This window comes from Xyrauchen texanus, chromosome 36 (genome assembly GCF_025860055.1).
Source record: "Xyrauchen texanus isolate HMW12.3.18 chromosome 36, RBS_HiC_50CHRs, whole genome shotgun sequence".
Taxonomy (NCBI): Eukaryota; Metazoa; Chordata; class Actinopteri; order Cypriniformes; family Catostomidae; genus Xyrauchen; species Xyrauchen texanus.
In genome coordinates, this window is record NC_068311.1 from 26,760,250 (window position 1) to 26,783,338 (window position 23,089).

The window sequence follows — 23,089 nt, forward strand, 5'->3', positions numbered from 1 at the left end:
TAACAGAAGTAACATTCACACTCTGAACCAGTGATGGAAATGTACTCACAAATTTGTAATTCTGTATTCACTCACACATAATGTTATTTCCAAATCTTTATGACTTTCTTTCCTCCATGGAACACAAATGGAGATGTAACAGAATGTTAGTGTCGGTCACCATTGACTTCCTTTGCATCAGGAGTGGTGGTGGTGTAGTGGGCTAAAGCACATAACTGTTAATCAGAAGTTCACTGGTTTGATCCCCACAGACACCAACATTGTGTCCTTGAGCAAGGCACTTAACTCCAGGTTGCTCTTGGGGGATTGTCCCTGTTTTTTTTTTTTTTACTTTTATGAGGGCTTTTTTTATGTAATATAAAAACAGAATATTGTTCATGTATGTAAAACATTTAGAACTCATACTAATCTACAATAGAAAATAATCAAATTATAAGTTAGATAACAGTTTAGAAAAACTGTTGAATTCAATTTGGGGGCTTTTTTGCCCCCACGTTTGAAATATTTTTTACTTTCCATGGCATGTTTGCCCTCAGTCATGGTTAAGTTCAGACCCTGACTGTAATGGTTTACGTCATAATTTGCATTCCAGTACTCGTCAGTTTTTACACATTTTAATTACCGGAACCGTAAGTATCAAATCTCATAATGTATCCTCTATCTGTGTGGGTTTTCAGTACAGTATTTGCTCTATATAATGTATCACTACATAGCACAAGTGGCTGGTAAATGGAAAGAACCTGAGTTTACTTTACATCTTCTTGAAGTCATGTTTCAAGAACAGTGTTCTCATTCAGAGAAAATACAGAGACTTCTGAGAAATAAGGTTAAAGCTATATAATACCTCATTTACTCGTAATTGAATTTTTAAAGGTTACATTTCTCCAGGAAATGCACTTCATATATATTTAATTAAAGAAAGTACACACTTCGCCTTTATCTAAAGGTGTTTGACTTTAAATGAAATTCACATATTACTGGCTATAACAGGTCATGAAGTTTTGCTTCCGGATTGTTTCATGTGGGGTTTGCATAGTTTTTTCCAAGATGTTTTGTTGATACTCTATAAATAACTTTGGGTGACCAAAGGAGTTGTTCAGTGAGAAACAGAGATCAGAATCTAACCATATTTGGGATTAAAAAAATGAATAAAATCCCACCACAAAGTAATTTCACTTCTTTCCCCTGGTACACTGACTAACTCCTAGATCCGTTTGGGATTTCCCTGAAATTGTCAGGTCACATTTCTTAAAATTTTCCAACTTTAGCAGTGAAAATTTTATGTAGATGTGAAACATAAATGTAATGTTCCATTCACTGTTCAATTCACCACTTAATACAGTGCATTCAGAAAGAATTCAGACCCCTTTATTTTTTTCACATTTTATGTTGCAGCATTATGCTAAAATGCTTTAAATTATTTAATTTGTTCACATCAATCTACACTCAAAACCCCATATTGACGAGGCAAAAGATAGATTTTTGATAACTTTGCAAATTTATTGAAATAAAAACTGAAATATCACATTGACATAAGTGTTCAGACTGTTTAATATACACTTTGATTGGAGTCCACCTGTGGCAAATTCAATTGATTGGACATGATTTGGAAAGGCACACAACTATCTATAAAAGGTCTCACAGCTGAAAATGCATATCAGAGCAAAATCCAAGCAATGAGGTCAAAGGAACAGAGCTCAGAGACAGGATTGCGTTGAGGCACATATCTTGTCTCGTCTCGGTTCCTCACCACAAAACCTGAATGAATCATGTCTGGGGGAGTGGCATGAAAATTCCACTCGCCATTTTTATACATCGAATCAACATCTCGTTCCCTCCATCAGGGAACAGAGGTTACAACAGAAACTAAGACGTTTTCTCTGAAACCCACCTCCACATTGGTATTGTTTTTTTTTTTCATGTCTATGTGTGCAGCAGCATGTAATTCATGCTCAATGCACCATGTCTTGTTTTTTTGTGTAATTGTGCAGCAGCAGCATGACCACATGCTAACTCTGTATGTATGTGTATTTTCTAGCAGTAGCAAGTCTCCATATTTTCTATGCATTAGCAGCGTTAGCAGATCTAGTCCACGAGACCAATATCCTAACAATATTTCATACCCACATTAACATACAGTACTAAATCTTTATGAGAGTTTTCAGGACTAAACTGCAATAATTTCCAAATATTTCTTACTCAAAAGTACTAAAAAAGCATTAATGGAACCATTAAGGAACCAAATTCATTCAGAAGAATCAGCTGTTAAATTCCTTAGGATGTCCATCACTACAGGGCATAAAAAAAAATCACTTAATAACCTTGTCTGTGCAAAATCATAATCAGTATTTCAACTTCTGTCATGGATAAGTAAAGTTGATAAACATGGTAACTTTTGCACAATGTACGTTAGGATGCAAGGAAAATGTATCAAACTCCACCCACTCCATTTTGTTGTAACACAGCGGTTCACAACCTTTTTTAGATAGAGGGCTATATCTGGGGCCTATCAAATGAAAATGCAAAGACAGAAACTTATAAGTGATTTTGTTCATATATTTAAAAAATAAGTGAAAAGACCATTAATATTGCATATTTTGTCCAACCAAAATGCTCATTCTACATTACAGCATTGATTTTGAGTTGGATGCAGATGTAAATGTACTCATATCAACAACAGTAAGGTTATCTGTAGCATCTATAAAATTAAACCAGTTTTTTTTTTCTTATACTCAAACAATAATATTTTAACCTATTTTTTAGGATTTACACATTTCTATTTCATCTTTAAAAAAAATGTGTATTTTGCATTTGCCCTTTTGAAATTTTTTATTTATTCATTAATTAATTATTTTGTATAGTTTTAACAATGGTATTTGTAACAAGACGTGGAAGCATGGATCTTCTGAACTACCATGGATAGATGTAACATGATTTCTATTCAACAAACTATGGCATTTTTGTATTTATAAACAGTAAACCTACTCTAAAACATCTAAAAAATAATAAATACAAAATATAAACATTTAGAAGTTGTGACAAAAATGTATTATATTCCCTCACTCCCCTAGTGTAGCCTATGACAAATTTAATAGCGCTGAAGTAGTGATATGATATTTATTATGAATCTATTTCTCCCTAAAGTACAGTTAGTGTTACTATAGTAAATTCGAAAGTGGTAATGTAGAATTCTGTGCCGAATTCAAATGGTTTCCGTTGTGCTTCCTGCAGTGTTACGTATAAGAGCTCAAGACCGGTCTGTGAGTAGCAATGCACCCACTTTGCACTCGCGCTGCTCTTTGCATTGAGCTATATCCATCTACAGAGCCATACAGGTGCATTAGCCGAGGTTGTGCCTCCACCTGTATATTTGAGGCTGCTACACCAGATACTTCAGCTGTGTCGCTAGACATCAAAATCAGATGAACCATGGTACAAATGTGCACCAACTCGTATAATGGAGAACCAACTGATTTACTCCCAAGTCTAGTCTCTCTACTAATTTGCTCTCAGCACCCTCTGTCATCCGTTGAACGCCCCTGTTGAACACCCCTGTAACACGTAACCAGAAGTTCATCCACCTAAAACGGTGATCCCACAACTAAAAGAAAAAAATGTACAGATAAAGTTAAAAAAATGTTATGGAAGACTTTATATGTGCTTTAAAAAATATGAACTGTACATGTCGGCTTTTAAATCCTAAAAAATAACTTGCCCCATATACTTCTGGTGAGGAAGTGCTAATGAGAATTAATCAAGCACATGTATTGGATACAGCTTTATCCCTGCCATTTGTGTTAAAGTGTGCGAGCTCTCAGAAAAATCATGACTCAAGTTGATTCAGTGACACATATTTCTGCTTTACCATCTTTATTATACCTATAACATTCCCTTCCGTTAAACTATATAATTTTTTCTATGGTTACATGTGTACAAAATAGTCCTTCATAGCAATAAGTCTCAAGCAAACCTAATTCTCAGTAACATGCAGCCTAATGCTCAGGTCTAGGGTCAGTTAGGTGTACAAATACATGCCTTATCAGAACAAATCCAATAGAATAACCAAATAAACACTTCACTCATTGCCAATAGCAGCTGGTCTGAGAACAGTCTACTCTAGACAGTCTTTGTGCACTCAGTTTGTCTTTCAGACAGCGTAGGGTGATAAGGCTCATCGGCCCTTTTTAGATGATGCTATTCTCAGAGATAAAGCCACAGTCCTCCATACACCTGCAGATACTGGTAACCAACAAGCTCACCAAGTTATATGGCGGAAAAGAAACTTAAGGGGGTTTCATCCAATGTTCCTGTAGCTTAACTGGTTGAGCATGGAGCTAGCACACCAAAGTAATGGGTTCGATCCCCAGTGAATGCATGGCCTTATAAACAGTGTAGCTTGGATGCACTGCAAGTAACTTTGGATTAAAAACATCCACCAAATGCATAAATGTAAATACAATTGCAAGAAATTAAAAAGGAAAATAAAAACAGCGATTTCCAGACACTATACAGATCATATATCTCTCTGCATTTTGTATCGCAACTGATACACTCGTTTTGAATTGTTTTGAATCTTGAAGTCAACAATATGACTTTGTGTCTACATCAAGGCCAGTGCTAGGGTCCAAAACGGTTCTTCCCTGACTTTAAAATCTTGGCATCCCAGTTCATGCCAAGTTCTGGTTGGGGAAGGTCAAAGGTCAGAGGGCCTGCTGATGGATAGGAAAAGGGGTCCGACATCATTCTGAATGAAGGGCTACATAACTACATCCATTCTAGGTTCTTGGAGCGCTAATAATTCTTATTGTCATAGCAGGCAATCCGTACTCCTTGTCCTCCACTTCTTAAAGGATGCTAACGCGCTCTGTTAGCCCCAGCAAATCTGCATCCTCCGCACCTTCCCGTTCATCGTCGTCTGAGGCTAGTGGTGGCGGCACTAGGTGGGGAGGGTAGGGCAGGGTGTGGTCGTGGGCATACTGTTGCCAGCGGCTGTCATCGCTCTCGTGTGTTATGTAACGCTCCCCAAGCTTTGACTCCAGCTCTCGGAGGTCCAGCCAGGTCTGATAGTCCTACAACAGTGGATGGGGGGAGGGAAGGTGAGGAGAAGAGAGAACAAATAAGGAGATGGCAAAGAGAGGAGGGCGCCACAGCTAATGACAATCCATTTTGCTTAGAGTCTAAAAGCACTTAGACTTACTTAGGATGCTTATTTGTACTTGATATCATTTGCTTCTCAAACATAAAAAGCTCTTTTACAGCGATCCATACTTGAATTTTGTCTTCTTAGGGGTTGTTTTGTACATTTATGTTTTGTCTGTAATGCAGAGCTTTTAATGTTCTGTCATTATGGAGCTATTTTCAATTAGTCCTATGAGAATAAAATAGTCTATAATCAATCAAGGTCAAAGACAGATGCTATAGGCCTATCATTAATGACTTACCATTCTAACAGTTTGACAACATTTAACTGTACTTTCTGTACTTTAAAAATATAATATAAACCATATGTTACAATTATAATGTTCGAGTATAATAGCATTTTTATATTACACTACTTCAATAGAATAACAGTAATACATAGAATGTATAGTATATAGGTAACACTTTACAATACGGTTCTATTTGTTAACAATAGTAAATGCATTATGTATTATAAAATAACAAAGAACAATGATTTTTCACAGTATTTATTAATCTTGGATAATGTAAATTTATCAAAATACTTGAATTACTTGCTTGTTCATGTTAATACATATTGCTTCAATGTAAACACACAACTTTTAATGCAAAAAAATTATTAGTATATGTAGTAATTAACATTAACCAAGACTAATGAATGCTGTTAAAGTATTGTTCACATTTAGTTCATGTTAACTAATGTAGTTAACTACTTATGTTAATGAAAACAACATTATTGTAAAGTGTTAATGGTACATATTACTGTACTATAATAGTACTATATATGGTATAATATATAGTCACTTTGTATTTTTAATTCACTTAAACCAAAGTTACAAGTATTGTAAAAATGAACAAACAAATATGTTTCTTAAATTTATGAGGAATATAAGTTTATCAGAAACTACAAACCAACACTGCATATATATATATATATATATATATATATATATATATATATATATATATATATATATATATATATATATATATATATATATACTGTATATATAAATTAGATGCTTTTACCTGTGATTTCTTAATATATTTATTCAAGTTTAATGTTTATTGCAATAAAAGAAATTAAATCACACAATTCAGACATTTGCAAACATTGCAAACCACATTTAAAACAAATACAAAAGCACATATGGTATATCATTTGGCCTCCCGGTGTGGATGTACAATGTTTTCTGAAGGTAAAGCTCCACTCTTAAGCACCTTTTACTGGCACTTGGTTGAAAATGAACAAAAAATGTACTTCACATTGTCAATGGTTTAAGACCTATTTCACACCCAATTTGTGGTCTATGTTTGGCATTACCTGCAAATAGGTGTGGCTGAGACTCTTGTCCACACTGTAGCGTTTTCTCATCTTCACTTGGAGCAGGTTATTGATGAGGTCGATAGCTATGGAGAAACAGACGTCACCCAAAATAAATTTGCATTGATCGGAAGTATTTGTAGCAGCGGACAGAAAATCAAAGGCGGTTGGAGTTACTCAATGATCTGCCTGCTTTTAATGCATCAAATTTCTTCTGTTATGATGAACTAATGGCCTAGAATAGCCACACAAAGTGTGTGCTTATTGCAGCTCATGAAATATAGCATTGCAAACACAAATTTAGTGGTGAACGCAATTAAAATGTCAGACTTTCAGATTGCTATCAAGCTCTTCTCTATCATTTGATGTATTAATGCTACCGTGATCAATAGAAAATTAAAACAAACATCTCTTTTTAATAAAAAAATTATTCACCGCTTCTGCTTCCCATTGACAGTAGTTTTAGAAATAAGGTGCAATAAGCCTAATTTACATGGAAACAAGGCATTTTTGCACTAAAGGGATGTGAAAAAATGAAAATGATCTTATCATTTACTCACCCTCATGCCATTCCGGATGTGTATGACTTTCTTTCTTCTGCTAAACAAGATTTTTTGAAGAATATCTCAGCTCCTTTCAATGCAAGTGAATGGTGGTTAAATCTTTGAAGGTCCAAAAAGCATATAAAGGCAGCATAAAAGTAATCTATATGACTCCAGTAGTGAAATCCGTATATTTAGAAGTGATATGATAGGTGTGGGTGAGAAACAGATAAATATTTAAATATTTTTTTACTATAAATTCTCCTCCCACAAAGTATGTGATCTGCCAAAAACAAAATAAAAATGTGAAAGTGAAAGTGGAGATTTATAGTAAAAAAAGAAAAAGAAAAAGACTTAAATATTGATCTGTTTCTCACCCACACCTACCATATCATTTCTGAAGACTTGTATTTAACCACTGGAGTATTATGGATTAATTTTATGCTTCCTTAGTGTGCTTTTTGGATCTTCAAAGTTCTGGCCACCATTCACTTGCATGAAGGGACTTATAGAGCTGAAATATTCCTCTAAAAACCTTTTATTCAGCAGAAGAAAGAAAGTGGTACACATCTAGAATGGCATGAGGGTGATTACATGATGTGAGAACTCTCCATTTAAATACTAATGCCGCAACACTGTTTCAGGTTTTGGTGAGACACAACCAGAATTGTAATTTTTCAGTGAAAATATTGATGTCCCTTGCATGTTAATGAGTGTATTAGAGATGCTCATTCACAGTGGCACACACGTTTACATGAGAACTTGAATGTGAAAAGTACATCAAGAATTGCATGTTTTCAGAAGATTTAAAAATGACCCATAAGTCACATGGACTATGTTTTTGATACTTTTGGGTCCTTTGTAATGCTTTAAAGTGAGTCACCATTAACTACCATTGTATTGACAAGATAGACCGGGATATTCATTAAAACATCTTGTTTTGTGTTACATTTAAGAAAGAAAGTCTAATGAGTTTGGAACTAAATTATTTTAAAATTTTATGACATAATTTTCATTTTGGGTGAACAAATCCCTTAAAAATTACAGACAATTTAGTGAATTTACCCCATTTGTATCTGATTTATTGTTGAGTAAAATCTGTTCACAGGGATGAAGTTGCACATTATTTCTGAGTTACCTTCAGGAGAGATCTGTTTCCAGGGGTTGGGTGGGTACATGAAGGCAGCATTGTGGATCTGATCATTGATGTCTTCGTCCTCGTTGAAAGGGAAGGTTCCGCTAAGACTTACATACATGATAACACCGACGGACCACATGTCCAAAGAACGATTGTAACCCTGGTTCAGGAGGACTTCGGGGGCCAAGTAAGCTGGAGTGCCCACAACAGAGCGGCGGAAAGACTTCTCTCCGATGATGCGAGCAAAGCCAAAGTCGCAAAGCTTGACCTATGTGCCATATGTGGGAGGAGAGAAGTGTTAAGACCCAAGAGAGAGAGAGAGCAAAAAAAAATAAAAATAAAAATAAAAATAAGAGTAAAAAAGAAAAGTATAACCTTGTATTGCCTTGTGAAATCTATTTGCTTAATTTGACTCCAAAGTATCAACTGCATTATTACTTTATGGATGTTGACATGCAAAGAGGGATACTTCACCCGACAATGAAAAATAGTAATAATTTACTTAACCACATTTTGTTCCCATATGATTTTCTCTCTTCCGTGGAACACAAACAGAGATGTAAGGCAGAACGATAGCATCAGTCAACATTCACTTTCATTGCATCTTTTTCCATACAATGAAAATCAATGGTTAACATTCTGCCTAACATCTTCTTTTGTGTTCCTTGGAAGAAAGACCGTTTGATGGTTTTGAAACAACATGGGGATGAGTGCTGGTAAACAATGACAGAACGACATTTTTGGACATTTTTGGGTGAACTATCCCTTTAAATTGACTTGTGCTTTGTGAATTATCATGTGATCACCTGTGGAAAAGGATCCGCTGATGCCAACAGCACATTCTCAGGTTTGAGGTCACAGTGCACAATGTTTTTGAAGTGAAGGTGTCTAAGAGCAGCCAAAATCTGGAGACAGAGTGAAGGGAAGGGTATTTGTGTAACAGAATGTGGTCACATTCTAAGAAACATCCTTTCAAACACTTCGAACTTACATTTTGCTTCCAAAAAACTGTTGAGAACTGAAAACCACAAAAGAACTGAATCCATGCAATGATGCATGCACAAACATCTGCACACTGTGACACTGTCACAGTGAGCACACATAATATACAACCTCAATTCTGAAAAAAATGTGACAGTATAAAAAATCCAAATAAAACAAAATGGAATGATTTGTAAATTAAATTCACCCTTTGCTAAATTGAAAGCACTACAACTACACATTATATGATGTTTTACCTGGTAAATTTCATTCTTTTTTTAATGTACAGTAATTTCAATTCAGATGATTGCAACACACTCCAAAAAAGTTGGGACATTTTAGTGTTTACCACTGTGAAACATCACCATTTCTTCTAATAACACTTATTAAGCATTTAGGCACTGAAGACACAAGTTTGTTAAGTTTAAAAAGTGGTATTTTCCCCCATTCATGCATTATGAAGGTCTTCAGCTGCACAATTGTATGGGGTCTTTGTTTCCATATTGTGTGCTTCATAATGCACCACACATTCTCAATTGGAGATGGTCAGGACTGCAGGCAGGCACCCGCACTCTCTGCTTATTCGGCCATATGTGGTCTGCTGAAAATTCTGGGATGTCCCTGGAAAAGACGGTGTTGGATGGCAGTATATGCAGCCCCAAATTTAAAAAAAAAAAATACATATCTGTCTGCATTAATGGTGCCACTCACAGATGTGCTAGTTACCCATGTCATGGGCACTGACACACCCCTGGTCCATATAGACACTGGCTTTTGGACCTGACGCTGATAACAGCTTGGATGGTCTTTTCCTCTTTGGCCCGGAGAACCTGATGGGTGTGTTTTTCAAAAACGATTTGAAATGTGGACTCTTTGGACCGAAGATGCATAGGCACCTATTGTATCCATTAGTTTTCTTATTATTTGTATTATTTTTCTGTCTTGAAGTCTATGGCAGTCCATAGAACCATACATAGGAAAGTTATGACATTTCCTGATAGAGGACACTCTGATCTGTAACTGACCCAAATTTGGAGTCTCTAACTCATACCCTCTAGCGCCACTAACTGTTCTAATTTGCACTTATGTTTATGCTCATACCTTTAAGGCCTAGAATCAAAATTTGTTGACTCAATCTGAAAGTATGGCCAATTTTTGCTCGGCCCCCTAGATTTTCTGCCATTTTTATATTACGAAAAACATACTTTTTCTAACTCGTCCTAGACTGTTCATCCGATTCGCTCAAAATTTGTCAAGTATAATCTACCGACAAATCTAAATGACAGCCGGCATGCTGCACGAGTCTGTGTGTGTAGCTTGCTAGCCTGCTTAGCATTGCTTATTCTTATACATTCATCGTTTTATCCTTTGCCATTTTGCCGCATGCTTAATTTTTTCCCGCTTTTATACTGTATCAACGGTGTGTATTTTACCACATGCACCCGTTTCTCTCTTTTATGCTTGTTAGGTTTCGCATCTCGACTGCGTGCATTGGTTTTCTCCTCTTTGTTTTGCACAGATTTTTGCATCAATCTTAAACATCTGCTGATCAGGAACCATATCGAACAACATAGGTTTCAAACCCTCGCTGTTCAAGAACAACTATAACAACAACAAAGAGTTGGAGACACGCATCACTAGATCACTAAAGATAATGTTAAAGAGGTGTGTGAACTTGTAAAAGTGCTCAAGCCCCCTCCCTGCTCATTGTGGTGACAAGGTATATAATAGATTAGTGTGACTGAATGGCTGGTCATGTCCGGAGAATAGCATAGGATTAGGGGTAATTGGAAAAGATTTTGGGGTGGACCTGACCTTCTATAGAGAGAGACAGACTCCATCGCCCCAGGGAAGGTGCCACTCTCCTCACTAGTAATTTTGCTCATAGTCTTAACAGTGATCATTTTTTACTAACTTGGGTCCACGTCAGGAAGCAGACAAACTGGTTAGTCCGAATGTCTGCTAGCTGCATTGACGGCACACAGGTCAAATAAACACATACAACACATAGACACTGTATCACCTAGATATCATATAGAGACTGTGTCTGTTCCCCGAACTACTAAACACAAACGCCTCACTAAATAATTTAGAAAAAATTTTATTAACGTCAAACTTAAAGAACTCAACAAAATAACTAATTGTAAATGAATTTATTACAGATAATTGTTTGGATGTGCTCTGTTTGACAAAAACCTTGCTTTTACCAGATGAATATATTAGTTTAAATGAATCTACTCCCCAGGTTATTGTTACAAATATAAGCCTTGTCTAAAGGGCTGAGGAGGATGTGTTGGTGTTAATCAGATGACAGGATATAAGTGCAAAGTCTTTTGAAGTAATAATGCTTAATATGACACCGTTAGATTTAAATGTATTTTGACATTGCTACAGTATATAGATCACCTGGTAGTATTCTGATTTCCTTGGTGAATTTGCAAATGTTCTGTCAGATCCTGTATTTACTGTAGATAGAGCTTTAATTGTTGGTGATTTCAACATTCACATAAATAATGAAACTGACACATTTGGGATTAGCATTTAGCGATATTCTCAACTCTCTTGGAGAGCAGCTCAGAAAATGAAGCGCAAGTGGACGAATACAAATTAGAGGCATTTTGCGGTGCTTGGAAGGATAGTGTCTGTAGATACAGAAAGGCACTAAAAGCTGCCAGGTCAGCATATTTGAGCAAACTCATAGAAAATAACCACAATAATCCTAGGAGTTTATTCAATACTGTGGCTAAATTGGTTAGGAATAAAGCCTTGACATTCCGTCGTAGCACAATATTAATGACTTCATGAATTTCTTTACTGAAAAAATAGAAATCATCAGAAATAAAAATTGGAATTATACAATCAACTGTCACAGCACCTCAGAAAACAGTGTCTCATAATTTTTCTTCAATCCTTCACTGTCATAAGTCATGAAGAGCTAACAAAACTGTGACAGGGCGGAGGGCAGGGCTGGGTTGTAATTCTACACACCCGGTCCCTTATCAGGCTAATCAAGCCTCCGAGAGGGATAAAGGCCAACTGCGGGCAGTGGTGCAACAGAGAGAGAACCGGCTTTTTATCCCTCTCGGAGGCTTGATTATCCTGATAAGGGACCGGGTGTGTAGAATCAGGACCCGGCCCCACTCTCACCCTGTCACAAAAACATATACAAAATTCAAAAGCCACAACAATTATGTTAGATCCAATACCAACTAAGCTCTTAAAAGAGGAATTCCATGTAATCTCAGAACCTCTTCTTAATTATTATTAATTCCTCGCTATACTTAGGACATGCCCCAAGAAACTTTAAAATGGCAGTTATCAAAACCACTTATTAAGAATCCACAGCATGATCCTGGCGAATCGGCTAATTGAAGAACGATTTCAAATCTCCAATTTATGTCAACAATACTAGAAAAGTTAGTCCCCTCCCAACTAATGTTCATTTCTACAGAGAAATGGGATATATGGACAAATTCAGTCAGGATTTAGGCCCCATCACAGTACAGAGACTACATTTATCAGAGTTACAAATTACTTGCTCTTATCATCTGATCAAAGCTCCATTTCTCTTCTAGAGCATTTAGATCATGACATTATCTTGAATAGGCTAGAGAATTATGTTGGCATTAGTGGACTTGCATTAGCATTGTTCAGGTCCTATTTATGACAGCTACCACTTTGAATGTGTAAATGAGGAATTGTCAAATCAAACAAAAGTTAAGTATGGAGTGCCACAGGTCAGTTTTAGGGCCTCTGCTTTTCTCCTTATATATGCTTCCCATGGGAGATATTATCAGGAATCGTGGCTTAAGTTTCCACTGCTATGCTGATGATACCCAACTATATATTTTTCTAAACCTGATGAAATTTCACAATTCTCCAAATTAAGCAGATTGTATCAATGAAATCAAGGATTGGATGGCCAGAAATGTCCTTCAACTCAATTCTGACAAAACAGAGCTACTAATTATTGGACCAAAAACCTCTAAAAATAAGCCTCTAAAATATTATTTGAATCTCGACGGATGTACTGTTATATCGTCTGCAACAGCGGAGGACTTAGATATTATATTTGATACCAATCTGTCCTTTGAAAATCAAATTTCCAATGTTTGTAGAACAGCATTCTCCCACCTCAGAAATATTGCTAAGTTACGACACATGCTCTCTGTTGCTGATACTGAAAAACGAATTAATGTGTTCATGACCTCAAGACTATATTATTGTAATGCATTACTGGGAGGATGCACTGCAAGTTCAATAAATAAACTTCAATTGGTTCAAAATGCAGCTGCCTCATATGTTGAATAGAACCAAGAAATATGATCTTATTAGCCCAATTTTATCGTCGATACATTGGCTACCTGTTCAATTTTGTATTAATTAAAAAATTCTGATAACTACACAAAAAGCTTTGAATGGTCTAGCTCCACAGTACTTAAGTGACCTTCTACCACGCTATATTCCATCACGTTCATTACCATCACAAAATTCTCCTGTTAATCCTGTTAATACGTGTCAGACTCTACGCTACGTGTTGCTGAATGATGACGACAAACAACAGCCGGTACTAGCCAGACATCACTTCAGTCTTTTACGATTGTCTTCAGAGGATGAACTGATGTCAGCTCAAACTGTAAGACATTGGATACTTCATATGCCACTGCCTGACTTTGGACTTCTCACCGAAATGATGTGCCGGTTGAACTGTTATGCACCTCACTGATCTCTGCCTGCATCACCTTTGTTTATTGATGGACTACACTCTTAAAATGGAATACATAGCCTATCAATGAATTGCCAACAAAAGCCTTCATCAGCCAACTAACAAAGGACAATACATCTATGTGAACTTCTACAGTTAATCAGGATTGACTTCATAGACATTAGTTATTAATCTTGCAGTTCATACAAAATCTTTGTTTAGACACTAGTCCTTAACACTTACTTAGTTTACTCATTTTAAACCATGACTTGCACTGCACACAAATAACTAATATTGGCCTTATATTCATGTTGTTTAGCCAGAGAGGAATTGGCCCCCACAGTGAGTCTGGTTTCTACCAAGTTAATTTTTTTCCATTAACCAACATCTTATGGAGTTTTGTGTTCCTTGCCACAGTCGCCTTCAGCTTGCTCACTGAGTTTCTAAATACAATTATTATTTAACAATTTAATTATTTATTTTTATACACAATTTACAATTACACAATGATGACTCTACGACTTTCTAGATATTCCGGTAAAAAGTTTTGATAATGCATGATTTTCTACAAAGCTGCTTTGAAACAATCTGTTGTGAAATATGCTATACAAATAAAAATGATGACTCTGATGATAAAAATGTATCAAAAGCTTTTGATTGACTACACTGTTTGCAAATAACGCTTCAATGAATTTGACCGCGAGCACACAAAAATGGATGTGATGCTATAACTCTAGCATATTGCTTACGCAACACTTAAGCATATTGACACGAAACTTACTACGTGTCATCACAACTATGGTCTGGTCACCTCACCGAACTCCTAGGTCGTATGTCAGATGTGCACTAAATTTGTTGTGTATCATCTAGTGACACTAGCAACAAAAATTTTATCAAAAGCTTTTCTTGATAGACGAAACTGTTCTCGAATAGCGCACCAACGAAATTGATGGCAATTCGCCAAAAAAGCATTTGAGGCTGTATTTCTGCAACGCTTAGCCACATTTTCATGAAACTTTGTGTGTCATTATGACCACACTGTAACCTTTTGCAACAGCACTACCTGTTGGTCAAAAGTTATAATTAATTGTATTTAAATGTGAACACATTTTTACCTATGTTTTTATGCTGCTTTTCTTAAAGTCATAATCACTGATGTCCATTGACAGTTCCGTTCATGTGCTTGGTGTGCTTTGCCTCAGTAATTGCTGTTACCCTATTAGGAAATAGTTATTTCTTTAATCATAAGCCTCCTTAAATTTAGCTGAATTTATGCTTAAAACAAGAAAAAAATGCTTTAAGAAAAATACATTATAACATTGATATTGTAGGTTTTTTGCATGTACATCGATTTGATTGTCCATCCATTATGTCATGATACTTTGACATTTAAAACATAATGAAATTATATCACACTTTGGAGGTGGACATATATAATGCTTGAGCAAAATAATGCTTGAGTTGTGTGAAGTGTGTAACTCTTCTGTTTTAATTATGTTTTTCATTTTGTGAATTTAGTCATATGTGGTCAAGCATAACAAGTTCACCAGTTTCAGAAAAGATATAGGGAAAAGTAATGCAGTTTTACCATTTCAATTTATTTATGTTAACAGAAATAAAATCATCATTATAAGTTTACAAATATATTAGCTGGATATCTTTCACAGACTATGTATTGTCTAATTTTACCCACTGAATGTCCACCCTGTTATATTCAATCCTGACCCTACCCACCTAATCCAATGGACATCTTCGTAAAGGTGTGATCACATTTATGGTACGTGTCCACTGGAGTGGAATTAATCTGCTCGGCTTTGCTCACAACACTCGAGAGCTGCATCTTAGGGGCATTGTAATATGTAAAGTGAGTGTTTTTTGTCTATCATTGTTTTCAGTACATGAGCAATAATATCCTCTTATACTGTATATGTGCAATTACAGTTGGAAAGATGCCAGCTTTGTTTCGAATTCCCAATGTATATAAACAGTGTTGATTTATTATAGTTTTTCCTACTTAACCATAGTATTGCCACAATGAATGCATGCAATCTCCTGTTTGAAGTCTGAATTAAACATAACGATGTGTTAAAAACATTGAATCCAGCAGAAACTTCAGCATTAAAGGCAGATTCCTGCATTTTCTTCCTTTCTTATTTGCATAACGTAGAGCATTTCCAAGTAGTAGCAAGCAGCAAGCAAGGAGATATCCAAACGGGGAGGAAACTGCATAAGAGGGTGGGAAAATTCCAGTAGGGGCAGGGTTACTCCAGAAGGGGGTTGGACCCACTTCAAAAGGGGGTGGCACATCCACACATGGTTAGGCTTAGTGTTGGGTTATGGGCTCTGTATACCTTTACTGGCAGTTTGGAGATCCTGCTCCTTTATGGAGCTCGCCTGCATCCCTCTTTGCATTTCTCAACTTTTTGCAAGTAGGTATTGCTGCAGGCCGGAGATCTCCAAACCGGGAAAGAAACGCCAAACAGGAGAATGGGAAAACTCCAGAAGCGAGCAAGGTTAACACCCCCTTTTGGAGTTGGCACAACCCCCATTTGGAGTAACCCTTCCCCCTTATGTGGTACCCCACCCCCTTTTGTAGATTACACCCCCATTTGGAGCTCTCCTGCCTGCAGCTATACCTACTTGTGGAGATCTCCAAACGAGGGCGGAAACTTCAAAAGAGGCCAGGAAACTCCAGATGGGGGTGGGGTTTTTTGATGCTCTCAACCACCCTCAACACTTTCTCCATACCGTTGTCAATCCCACAATCCACCTCGAGAGTGTGGTGCTTGACCCCCATAGGAATAAATTGAAAACACTCCGCTCCACTCAAAACATGCCAGAGGACACGTATGGAAGTTCCGTTCGCTTGACCTGTATGATTTATAAAATCTTTAGCATCCCTTTAATGATGAAACATAAAGATACATATAAAAGTATGTTTCATTTTTTAAAAAGCTTCAAAGCCCAAAAGTAACTGAATTGTAGAAATGACCCTATAAACAAACACCAGTGCTGACCTGTGTGATGAGGAACTTGGTGAATCTCTCAGGAAGTCGTCCTTTCTCACTAGACAGGATCATCTCTAGCATGTCACCATGAAGTTTCTCCATTACCACAAAGACCTTCTCTGGCGTCTCAAACATACACTCCAGATTCACTATACCCAAGTTTCGCAAGCTCTGAGAGAGATAAAGAGTAGGGCAGGCCATGTAAACAAGGGATAAACTAGCACAGCCCAGTGAGTCACAATGTTATCACCTATTTGCATTCATGACCTCATATTAGGTATACTCATGGTCAGCGGACACACAGTATGTTCAATTTTGTTAAGTGAGTTCATTATCATTTAGTCAGTAAGATGATCTACTCAGTATTCAACAGCCACCACGGTTCTATGTGTGGTCAGAACACTGATTCTCTATCACCCCCTACTGCTTACCTGCAGTATGGCCACTTCATTCCTCAGCTGGCTCTCCTGTTTGGTGGGGAATCGGAGCTTATCGATCACCTTTACGGCTACATCCCGGCCAGTTTTCCTGTGTTTTCCTGTGTGGGTTTGGGAAGGTATAGAGATTGGAATATGAAGAAGTATATTTAGGCCTGAATTCTTAGCTGTGTAATATCCTTTATTGCATATCATTAGTGATGTTGCTAAGGCAACTAGGAATGCTAATACTTGAACAAATCTCTAACACTAAATTATATTTAGCAGCTAGTAACTCTTTTTTTGTTTAAAACTCATGTTGTACTACTTACATGAAATACGTAACACAGGTTAAAATATTCAATAGACTTGAATTGAAAGAGGGATGTTTGTCGAATAGGACCAAGATATCATAAAGATTTGGAGGTGGGCTTTTTTTACTTTGGCCAGTAAGCAACCAACCAGAAACCATCCAGAACACACTAGCAACTGCATAAAATTGAGCTAGCAACCACCCAGAACATCTTAGCATCCACACAGCAATGCCACTGAGGGTTTGCATGGGGAAACACTGCTCACATTTAATTCAGAAAAAGTACAAATCTAGTTTTCAATTATTTTTTAATTTACATACCTCCATACACCACACCAAACTGTCCAGAGCCCAGAACCTCATCAGCAAAGATCTGGTACACCATCCCAATATCCTGTTGGGTACATCATCATTATCATCATCATCATCATCATCATCTTCTTCATTATCACTGTATAATGTAATCCAGTTTTAAAAGTCAAGTTCACCCACTCACCACATTCTCCTGAATCTGGCTGTTAGACACAGAGATGTTTACGGATGCCTGCCCTAAAAATTGAACAGATCAATAATTACATCAATAGCCTCACATGATAACTCCAATATGACACTTATATTTACAATACCTATAAAAATGTTGAATACAGTTGACTTGATCTGTGTTTTCCATTAATCCATTTACACTGGTGCCAAATCCAGAAAGGAGGGGGCGAGAACCGGCTTGACAATATAAATAATATTTTAATGAAGAACTTAAACAAAAAGACAAACACACAAAGGTGTCAGACAGCTGCCCGTAAAAATCTCTCTCTCTCTTTCCAACTGCAGTCTCCAGTTGGCCCTTATCCCTCTCTGAGGCTTGATTTGCCTGATTAGGGGCCGGGTGTGTAGCATCCCGTCCCGGCCCCACCCTCCACCCTGTCATAGGGTTGTAGTTACATATCATGATTTTACCCCTATTGTGCATACTACACGAATATGTGTGTCACCTTTTTTATAGCAATAGTTTCACTTACGATGATGGATGTGTCCTTCTGCTGGAGGATTGTCTTTGAAGATGACTGGCATGAGGGCTTCACGGATAGCAGTCTCCCATCCTTTGGCGAACTCACGCCCCAATCCGCTATTTGGCGCAACGCTGCTGGGCGTGAAAGAGAAAGGAAGACCAGATATATTGGATAAAAGGGAGGGGACGGGGTTGGGGTCCTCGCCAACAAAGTAGACCATACTGCATGTGACAATCTCAAAGCAGTGGGGGCTTGTACCAGCAGGTACAAGAGAGAAGTCACCAGCGGGACATAACCCCAGGATTTCTGAGAGAGGAATCTCCTGTGGAAATGGGAACAGAGAAAGACGAAGGGGCAAATTAGATTCTCAATAATTCAGACCATGTGCAAAGGTGAACAGAGGTTCATTTCACAGCGGGAGTTGAATTCAAATTGATATGAGCCAAGATAATTATCTGAAATGATACATGAAACCAAATAAATCTACATGCAAAGTCACCTTAATGGCTCAATAGCTTTTGAAAACCATTCATAATGCATTATTAACATTTACACATAATGTTGACTAATTTAATCCCTCCCAGATGTGCTCGTCCATAGACATTCAGTCTCATTTTTAGTTCATGCACCACCCCCACTGCTTCATCGAATATCTTGGCCTCTGAGTGGACTAGAAGCTAAATCTATGAGTCATTATAAAGCTGAGATCCTCCCCTTTGCAATTTTTATATTTATCATCATATATTTCCAAAGATTTGTTTAGCATGCTTTTCCTGCTGGACTGTATATTTTGACAAAAAACTTTATATATATATATATATATATATACTGTAACGTTGCATTCCTGAGAATGAGAGCTTTCATTGGATATTTGATTTGTCTATTTAAGTGCTTTTTAATAGAGTTTTATATTAATATTAATATTTCTACCACATTACCTCTAGGTGGTGCTTATTACGACGCAGATGTTTTTGGCCCTTATTTTTTTTATATTTATCTTAAATGCCGAATTGATGGTAATTTTTGAAAAGTTTAGATTCTAAGCTTTCAAACATTACCACATATGCCTGACTTGTTTGTTCGGAGACTTGAGCATTTTAAGTGTAACCTTTTTCGTGACAGCCACATTTTTAACCATTCAGGGTGTAATGTTACATATGAACCACCATGAGGTGTAAAAATGTTTTTTTTTCCCATTATGATTCAATAATTCATGCAATACGCTTCTGCATTAAAGGTTTAAACTGTACGAGAAAGGGAGATTATACCTTGTAGTATTTGTTGGTTGTGTCATTCTGAAACAGGGTGATGCATTTGCAGTCCAGGCGCCAGTAGTGTCTCTTCCTCTGTTAAGGGTGGGGTGAGAGGTCATATGTCAACATAGGGTTGATTCTGAGGTTCAGTATCACCCCAGCAGACAGGAGGAAGAAGAAAGCGAAGGGTAAACAGAGCTGCAGAGGAGGATGTAAGAGAAAAATCAGGAGGAAAGTTAGAAAGAAAAGGCTAAAGAAGAGTGAAATGCTGCATAGAAATTCAGACGCTTAACAGGAAGGCAAGAGCAGGTCAATAGATCAATGTTGAGAAAATGCCTCAGACAATTTTTACCATTCTTTATAAAATACATTTCGAACCCCCACTATGAGTGACATTTAGCGCTATTCATTCTTACAAATCAATATCCACCCTAGTAGTAATCATGCAGGAGCCACTCAAAGCAGAATAGACTGTGATTTAAAAGCTGAAGATTGGTGATATTACAGAGCAGACTGATGTAGAAAGCAAAAAGAAATATCAATAGTGAAGCTTGTAAGTGAAGTCAGGATAGTGCAAACTGTAAAGCAGTGATTTTCACTGGGTTTTTGCCTCAGGACATTGATTTTACATTGGCCAAGTGGTGACCCAGCACTATACAAAAATGGTTTACTATACAAAAGTTAACAAAAATGTATTTAAAATCAAAAAGGTAGCACTTTAAAATAAGGTTGTATTTGTTAATATCAGTGACATAAACTAACAGTAGTTTTACAGCATTTCTTCATCTTGCAACTTTATCTAAGATTAATAGAATCAGTTAAAATCATTGTTAGTTGATGATACCTTATGCATTAACTAATCTCAGCAAATAAAACCTTATTGTTAAACATTAAAATGTATCAATATTATCATGAACTCTAACAATATGCTAAATTATTAATATATATGTCTTGAATTTTGCTGGATTCATGGCAGCAGAACTCATATTTAATGAAGTATGGGTAGTATTTTCTTTTACCTTGTGTAATGTTGTTCATGGTTTTTGAGGATGAGAGGGTGTCAAATAACATGTCAATCTGCTTAATTTGAATGAACTAAGATGACTTTTTTCTCACTGTTGGCAAATATTTTTTTCTCCTTTTTGTTTTAAGTGTAAGCCTTCTAAAGTGTATTCGATTTATGCTTAAAACAAGAAAAACTTGTATTGCCAATGTGTGAAAAATAAATTTAATTCAAGATATATTCTCTGATAATAAGTATTAATATCAGAATTGTGTCTCAAGAAAATTGTATTCATTTATTTGTATACATATTTTAACTAGATAAACAAACCAAACATTTATTAAATGGCCTATTAAGAAAATATTTTTTATGCTTTAATGTAAGAAGTATTTTCTCACTTTTATATGTATAGGTTTCTTTACTATGTATTTGCATTAAAGAAATAAGCATTTGATATAGTGTACTTATTGTGTAAATACTGTATGTGTTGATATACTTTCTTCTGCTGAACACAAACAAAGATTTTTAGAAGAAAATCTCAGCTCTGCAGGTCCATATAATGCAAGTGAATGGTGGCCAGAACTTTGAAGGTCCAAAAACCACATTAAGGCAGCATAAAAGTATTCCAAGACTCCATATTTTGTATGTGTGTTCAGCAGAAGAAATAAATGTATACACATTTGTGAAGGCAGGTGGGTGTCTAAATGATGAGACAGTTTTCATTTTTAGGTGAACTGTCCCTTTAAATTTTAAATACTCGCATCTGTAATCAGTTGTATTTAGCATTGTGCCACGACCCTATCAGAAGAGACCTGTGACCCACCAATTCAGAAGCACTGGTGTAAAAAGAAAAGGGTTAGAGAAAGAACTCTGGCTGTGTTAAGAAGCAGATGGGAGTCAGAGGAAGTTACCAGTGTGTCCTTGTTGCTATAGTGCACCATCCAGCCCTCTTTGATGGCCATGCTAGAGCGACGTGTGGTGTGTCTCACTGACTGCACTACTCTCATCAGAGGAATATTAGCACTGGGGAGACATCACAGCACACATTCAGACTGTATGTGAGATTAAGGAGATCTTATGAGAGGATCAAGGTGTTTGAGAGACAGAAGTATGCAGGCAATTGTATGCCAAATAAAGCCCTATTCACACCAAGAGAGATGCAACAAAGGTAAGCGAATAGATGGCGAGAATTCATCAAAACCATTCAGCATGTTGCAAATTTTCATCAGGCACTGAAAAAAGTTTAACCTGAATGAAACCCAATAATGCTTCGGACTTTCACATGCCTTAATGCAAAATGACAATTCAACAATATAGATTGTACTTGCATTGCTTTTCGGCATCATTTGCTTCACTTATTTAAATATGGCACTTTTATAACATAAATATGGCATTTATGTTATAAAAGGAGATGTTATACAGAATGACAGCCTCAGTCACCATTCACTTTCATTGTATGGGGAAAAAAATACATTTAAAGTAAATGGTGACTGAGACTGAACATTCTGCCTAACATCGCCTTTGGTGTTCCACAGTGGAATGAAGGTCATAAGTGTTTGCAAGAATATGAGGGTGAATAAATGATGACAGAATTTGAATTTTTTTGTTGAACTGTTCCTTTAAAGCTTGATTTTTGTCTAATTTGTGTCTAAAACCTGTCTAACAAACCTCTGGTCACCACTGACTCCATCCTGGCTGCTGTCAGGGGAAAAGGACCCAGGGATACTGATGGACTCATCTGATTCGTCCATCAGAGAAGACTTATCATGTTCAGAATACTCATTATTGTAATCCATCGGCACCTCTGCATCTGTGCTCGGACTTAACATGTCTGAGAAACAGACATGAAAACAGGTGACGTGGGCAAAAAGCCACAATAATAAAAAATTAAAAACAATTGCTGGTAAATTAACCATGTGCATTATTGTTTCTCTCACACTTTCATTACCTCCAAGAGTCTCCCCCAAACAGTCGTTGGGAACTTTGTACGCGCAGCGCTTGTGGCAGTTGAACTTGCAGTCTTGAAAAAGAACAAAACATTGCAAGTGTTATTTGGGTGATTCTTACATTTTGTGTCCTCATCATATGTCTGAATATATTGGAAATTGGATAAGTGAAATTTGAGGTGAATTTTAAACAATTTCACTTCTTTGGTTCGAGACGATGTGGCCATTTGTGCCATGACATGAAAAATGAAGAAATACTACAGGTGTTTAACCAT

The 23,089-nt window shown here is 36.7% G+C and overlaps 1 protein-coding gene across 3 annotated transcripts in view; it reads right to left on the reverse strand.

Annotated features, from left to right (window-relative positions):
* Window positions 1–1,492: 1,492 nt before the first annotated feature.
* Window positions 1,493–23,089, reverse strand: part of LOC127629942 (serine/threonine-protein kinase D2-like) — a 54,259-nt gene continuing 32,662 nt past the window's right edge. For all 3 annotated transcript variants that reach the window (XM_052107264.1, XM_052107263.1, XM_052107261.1), the window contains 13 exons: window positions 22,817–22,888; window positions 22,537–22,699; window positions 21,780–21,891; window positions 19,881–19,958; window positions 18,622–18,934; window positions 18,102–18,154; window positions 17,927–17,999; window positions 17,308–17,414; window positions 16,886–17,047; window positions 8,989–9,087; window positions 8,183–8,450; window positions 6,503–6,588; window positions 1,493–5,069 (listed from right to left, as the gene is read on the reverse strand). In XM_052107264.1, the coding sequence (XP_051963224.1) occupies window positions 4,845–5,069; window positions 6,503–6,588; window positions 8,183–8,450; window positions 8,989–9,087; window positions 16,886–17,047; window positions 17,308–17,414; window positions 17,927–17,999; window positions 18,102–18,154; window positions 18,622–18,934; window positions 19,881–19,958; window positions 21,780–21,891; window positions 22,537–22,699; window positions 22,817–22,888 (1,811 nt within the window). In that variant the 3' untranslated portion in view covers window positions 1,493–4,844. The remainder of the gene's footprint in view (window positions 5,070–6,502; window positions 6,589–8,182; window positions 8,451–8,988; window positions 9,088–16,885; window positions 17,048–17,307; window positions 17,415–17,926; window positions 18,000–18,101; window positions 18,155–18,621; window positions 18,935–19,880; window positions 19,959–21,779; window positions 21,892–22,536; window positions 22,700–22,816; window positions 22,889–23,089) is intronic.